The sequence below is a fragment of the Acanthochromis polyacanthus genome, chromosome 5 (genome assembly GCF_021347895.1).
Source record: "Acanthochromis polyacanthus isolate Apoly-LR-REF ecotype Palm Island chromosome 5, KAUST_Apoly_ChrSc, whole genome shotgun sequence".
Taxonomy (NCBI): domain Eukaryota; kingdom Metazoa; phylum Chordata; class Actinopteri; family Pomacentridae; genus Acanthochromis; species Acanthochromis polyacanthus.
In genome coordinates this window covers 32955159-32961466 of record NC_067117.1, presented here as the reverse complement: position 1 = coordinate 32961466, position 6308 = coordinate 32955159, and the positions used below count along the sequence as shown (strand labels likewise).

The following is a 6308-nucleotide window of genomic DNA, read 5'->3' as shown; positions in this document are numbered from 1 at the left end:
AAATAGCCCACAGTGAATAAAAATGAGCCCACAGTGAATACAAATAACCCACAGTGAATAAAAATGAGCCCACAGTGAATACAAATAGCCCACAGTGAATAAAAATGAGCCCACAGTGAATACAAATAGCCCACAGTGAATAAAAATGAGCCCACAGTGAATACAAATAGCCCACAGTGAATAAAAATGAGCCCACAGTGAATACAAATAGCCCACAGTGAATAAAAATACCCCACAGTGAATAAAAATGAGCCCACAGTGAATAAAAATGAACCAAAGTGAGTAAAAATGAGCCCACAGTGAATAAAAATGAACCAAAGTGAGTAAAAATTAGCCCACAGTGAGTGAAAATTAACCAAAGTGAGTAAACATGAGCACACAGTGAATAAAAATGACCTAGGAACTGTTCAGTGTCAAGAGAACACTGAACAGTGAAACAAAATGGCACCCATAGATCACGTGACCAAAATTTTTTGGACCCCTCATGTTGCCACTCTGGTATACAGGCACTCTAACTTCAGTTAAATCACAGCATCATCTAGCAGAGGATCTGCAGCCGAACAGAAAACAGGAAGCAGCAGGGTTTTTTCAGCATCTTTAAATCAGATTATCATGGAACAGAGAGTCAGTAAAATCCTTTACAAAACACAACTCAATAATTCAACAGCAACGATATACAATCATACTGTTTAAAAAATGAATCTTTGTTTTCTTAAAGCACCATTTGAGACAAACAGTCGTCGTTATATTAATTATTAGATTTGGCATAAATATCATAATAAATGAATAATTACAGTCTGATTTACCCTGATAGTTAATAGGCACCACGGAGACATAAATAAACTTCTCATTACAGCAAAGATATAAAATAACATGAAACTGGAGGGAAAATGTTGTGAATACAACGATCAATATGTACACAATGTGTGTGTGTGTTCAGGCAGCATTATTGGTGTTGTTGTTATTGATCTCCATCCTGCCGATCAGTTCGGTCACCAGCTGCTGCACCGTGTGGGAACGCAGCCGACCGACTTCCAGGACGCCCTCATGGTTCACGCTGTCCGAGTCCTCGTAGCTCTTCACCACCTGATCGATCAATCACAATCAATCAGTCACTCAGTCAGTAAATGAATCAATCCTTTATATATCACACTGAGTCACTTCAACTTTTCACCACCAGCTCGATCAATCAACCAATCAACCAATCAATCAATCAATCAATCAATCAATCAATCAATCAATCAATCAATCAATCAATCAATCAATCAATCAAATAACCATCTAACTAGTCTTTCAACTCATACACTCAACAAAAATATAAACGCAACACTTTTGTTCTTGCTCCGATTTTTTATGAGATGAACTCAAAGATCTAAAACTTTTTCCACATACACAATATCACCATTTCTCTCAAATATTGTTCACAAATCTGTCTAAATCTGTGATAGTGAGCACTTCTCCTTTGCTGAGATAATCCATCCCACCTCACAGGTGTTCCATATCAAGATGCTGATTAGACACCATGATTAGTGCACAGGTGTGCCTTAGACTGCCCACAATAAAAGGCCACTCTGAAAGGTGCAGCTTTGTTTCATTGGGGGGGGGGTCCACTCCTCTTCAATGGCTGTACGAAGTTGCTGGATATTGGCGGGAACTGGTTCACGCTGTCGTATACGCCGATCCAGAGCATCCCAAACATGCTCAATGGGTGACATGTCCGGTGAGTATGCTGGCCATGCAAGAACTGAGATGTTTTCAGCTTCCAAGAATTGACCCTTCACCAAGCCCCGCCCCCCTTGGTTACTGTTGCTATGCCTGTCAAGCTTTCTCTCATAGCATGAAATATGGAGTTTTTAGCTGTACTGGTGAGTGATATTTCTCAGGAGATATGTGCAAATTTCTGGACATTTTCTACAGCGATATCAGAGAGAAGCAGACAGAGGGTTCTCCAATATGCTTTTGAGAACTACATTCACCAAATTAAATGTTGGCGGAGTGCAAACGAAGAGGACGTTAAAATAGAGGGAAAAGCGCACAGATCTCAGTGTAAGCGCCAAACACCCCATGTATTGTCACTTCACGTCAAAAATAATCATATAGAGCTCCGGGAGATGACGTCACACAATCCCGGCATGCAACAGTCGAAATCAAAACACCGCCATATTGGCAGGAAGGCGCGCTGTTTAAACTACTGCCAGCTAATTCCTAAACGTTCTTCAGTGTCGACATCAGAGAGTCCACCATATGGTGGACAGTTGTTGCGCCCCGGGATGCCAGAACAGCCGAGGACGAGCAAAGGGGAGAGCATTTTATCGGATTCCCAAAGATCCTGAAAGACGACAGAGGTGGATCACTGCCATAAAACGCGCAAGAAGCGAGCAGAAGAAAACGGAGCGGTGGGAACCCACAGGCAACGGATTCCGCTTATGTAGCGACCACTTTGTATCAGGTACAGAATCCGTTTCCTAAGCTTTATATCTGATCGCGTAATTTCTCTTACCCCTCAAGGCTTTTATACGCTGTTCCGCTTCAGTTGCGCTTCAGTGTCCCGCCCGCGGTACACTTTGAGATCTGCATAAGCAATTTGCTAAATGTCTGAAACGTGATTATACAAACACTATATGCCGATGGAAAGCTTAGATTCTCATGAATCCGCCGGTATAAACCACTTTCAGATGTGATTACCACAGTGGGTAATATGAACACATTTGTCCGACAAACAACTAATATCCATCCATCCGTTCTCTATACACGGCTTCAACGCACACAGCGCAACTCACATTTCCGGGTTCATTATTACACACAGATGAAAATATTCCACAAAAAACGGCTATAATCCAACCTTGGACATCCAGACGAAACAAGCCAGTAAAATATTTTTTGCCAAAACATGTCTTGAAGTCGGCATATTATCCACGAATACGTCGTTTTCAAGGAAATGCACCTCGTGATGCGTGTCTAATATTCCCTGTATTTCTCATCATATTTTTATTTACAAATAGAATATTAGCGATTTTTTTGTACTGAAAATGGCTGGAATTGACTGCAGCTTAAAGGGTTAAGAGATTCACCGGGGTAGGATGAAGGAAAATTTATCAGGTAATTGTAGATGTCAGGGTACCGCAGGTCCGGTAAAAGGTCCGCTCCGACCGTCTCAAGATTCTTAAATAAGATACCGGGGGCATGATATGGATCGGATATGTTTAGTTTGTCCAGTTTGTTTGTATATTTTATAATATCGTCTGATTTAAAATGAAAAGTAAACTCAGACGGCGTAAATTTTCTACCAGCGCCATTCATTTTGAAGCGGAGTTTCCTGCCAACATGGCGGCGTAAACAAACGGAGTCACGTGACGTCCGGAGCTCCATACAAGAACAACAATGTTCTTGTACAGCAGGGAAAGCCGATATGTATTATATACATTTAAATTAATGTTATGTCAACTGTCATTATCATGTGTCTGCCCATTTCTTGCTAAGCTAAATTGCTAATTTGTTTACAGCGTGCCAGGATATTGCTCACATATAGTGAGGCTGATCTATACACTTGATCTCATTAAGGCAGAGCAAAGCCCAGCAATATCTTGCACAAGTTTGCCACAACAGTGGCACAAACCGAGGGGTTACAACATTAATGCAGTACCAATCTCATCTGTTGTTGTCGCCAAAGCCAGACGTGAGCGTAGGCGGAGACCTGTAGATTGCTAGTATATGCTATACCAGTATGTCAGAAGTTGTCTCTATATATCACCAGTATTTTTTTGCTCAAATAACACACAGTAGCTCAAATTAAAAGAGAAGTAACCTTCCATTGAGATGTCTTTCTTTGCTAATGTTATCTGACCTAACACACAGAGCTATGGTTACCTAATGTTAGCTAGCAACTTACCTTAGAACAGATGTAGGTGTTCTTATTGATTTTGGAGGGATTCGGCTGATCATGTGGTCTCCCACACTGCTTAATCCACACGCGGCACCTTTCTTCTTGTGTCTTTGGCTTGGGGAATGCAAAAAAATCAACACCACCCTCCAAGCTTTGCGGATAACGAGTGTCGGACTTGCAAGTACCGTACGCACACCGGTTCGGCATATTGTCTTCTGCTGAAAGCTTGACAGACCTCTCGTGCCTAGTTACAGTTGCTAAGGTAGGATTGGACAGTAGCCATTTGTGGGAGGGGCTTAGCGAAGGGTCAATTGTGTACAGATCCTTGCAACATGGGGCCGTGCATTATCCTGCTGCAACATGAGGTGATGTTCTTGGATGTATGGCACAACAATGGGCCTCAGGATCTCGTCACATTATCTCTGTGCATTCAAAATGCTATCAATAAAATGCACCTGTGTTCTTCGTCCATAACAGACGCCTGCCCATACCATAACCCCACCGCCACCATGGGCCACTCCATCCACAACATTGACATCAGAAAACCGCTCACCCACACCAGGCGTAAACTAACCATGACGTCACCCATTGGTTTCAACGCCGAGAAAATGAAGCCCGGATTTTGCTACTTCCCGGTCACCGTTTAGGATTTTTTGGAGCCAGTGACGTAAAAAGCGTCATCAAACAGACTGGACCGGAGAGCAACTAGGGGCAGGATTGGCTGAGAACTCTCTTATCCCACCCACATTTTACTGCAGAGGCTTCTGTTGCTGTCTGTCAAGTATAGCCATGCCCCCTGGCTCCGCCAACTTTAACGATTTATTTAAAATTCAGTATTGATTTATTTCAAGATCGGCCACCTGATCTCTCATTTTGACCATGAAAACTAACGGGGGAAAAATCCTGAGCTGTAGAACATCAGTCTAACAAATTTTATTTTTTCCAAAAATGAATTGGGGTCTATGGAGAAAAGGCTTTTTGGAGCCAACCCTAGCAGACGGCGTGATATTTCAAGTTTTTGACACTTCCGGGTTGGCTTCAATTCTGGAGCCAGATGCTACGTCCACTATATATACAGTCTATGACCCACACAAAGCCACACACGCTGTCTGCCATCTGCCCTGAACAGTGTAAACCGGGATTCATCCGTGAAGAGAACACCTCTCCAATGTGCCAGACGCCATCGAATGTGAGCATTTGCCCACTCAAGTCGGTTACGACGACGAATTGGAGTCAAGTCGAGACCCTGATGAGGACGACGAGCATGAAGATGAGCTTCTCTGAGACGGTTTCTGACAGTTTGTGCAGAAATTCTTTGGTTATGCAAACCCATTGTTTCAGCAGCTGTCCAAGTGGCTGGTCTCAGACCATCTTGGAGGTGAACATGCTGGATGTGGAGGTCCTGGGCTGGTGTGGTTACACGTGTTCTGTGGTTGTGAGGCTGGTTGGATGTACTGCCAAATTCTCTGAAACACCTTTGGAGACGGCTTATGGTAGAGAAATGAACATTCAATACACAAACAACAGCTCTGGTTGACATTCCTGCTGTCAGCATGCCAATTGCACGCTCCCTCAAATCTTGCCACATCTGTGGCATTGTGCTGTGTGATAAAACTGCACCTTTCAGAGTGGCCTTTTATTGTGGGCAGTCTAAGGCACACCTGTGCACTAATCATGGTGTCTAATCAGCATCTTGATATGGCACACCTGTGAGGTGGGATGGATTATCTCAGCAAAGGAGAAGTGCTCACTATCACAGATTTAGACAGATTTGTGAACAATATTTGAGAGAAATGGTGATATTGTGTATGAGGAAAAAGTTTTAGATCTTTGAGTTCATTTCATAAAAAATGGGAGCAAAAACAAAAGTGTTGCGTTTATATTTTTGTTGAGTATAAGTAAACAGTCAGGTAATCAATAATCCACTCACTCAGTTTATTTATAAGTCAGACAATCGATCAAAGATATACCAGGCTGATCTCAGCAGGTTCTGTTGTATTGATCAGCTGATTGGTTAATGTACAGCTTAGTTATAGGTCACAATAGTCTATCGAAACTAATCAATAGATGGATGTATTGATCGGATGTGTGTTACCTTGTTGGTGATCAGAGACAGACCGAAGACTCTCAGGCCGCAGTGCATCGCCACGACGACCTCAGGAGCCGTACTCATACCTGAAACCAGACAAAGGTCAGTGACACCCAACCCCATGGTGATCAGCTCGAGTATTGATCGCATGAAGTAATCAGTGATTAACAGTCTGAACCCCAAAAGGCAAATTATAATGAAAAATGATCAAAATTCATCATCTATCAGCCAGAAATCATAAAAACAGAAGGAACTGTCAGATTTACGACTTTCCAGTGGTTCTTGAACACATCATTACTGTTGCTCTAGATTTGAGCTTAAAACTGTCTTTTACAA

The 6308-nt window shown here is 42.5% G+C and overlaps 1 protein-coding gene across 2 annotated transcripts in view; it reads right to left on the bottom strand.

The window, feature by feature from the left end:
- Positions 1–583: 583 nt before the first annotated feature.
- Positions 584–6308, bottom strand: part of pnp4a (purine nucleoside phosphorylase 4a) — a 38347-nt gene continuing 32622 nt past the window's right edge. For both annotated transcript variants that reach the window (XM_051948149.1, XM_022213076.2), the window contains 2 exons: positions 5979–6058; positions 584–1086 (listed from right to left, as the gene is read on the bottom strand). In XM_051948149.1, coding sequence (XP_051804109.1) covers positions 937–1086; positions 5979–6058 — 230 coding nt within the window. In that variant the 3' untranslated portion in view covers positions 584–936. The remainder of the gene's footprint in view (positions 1087–5978; positions 6059–6308) is intronic.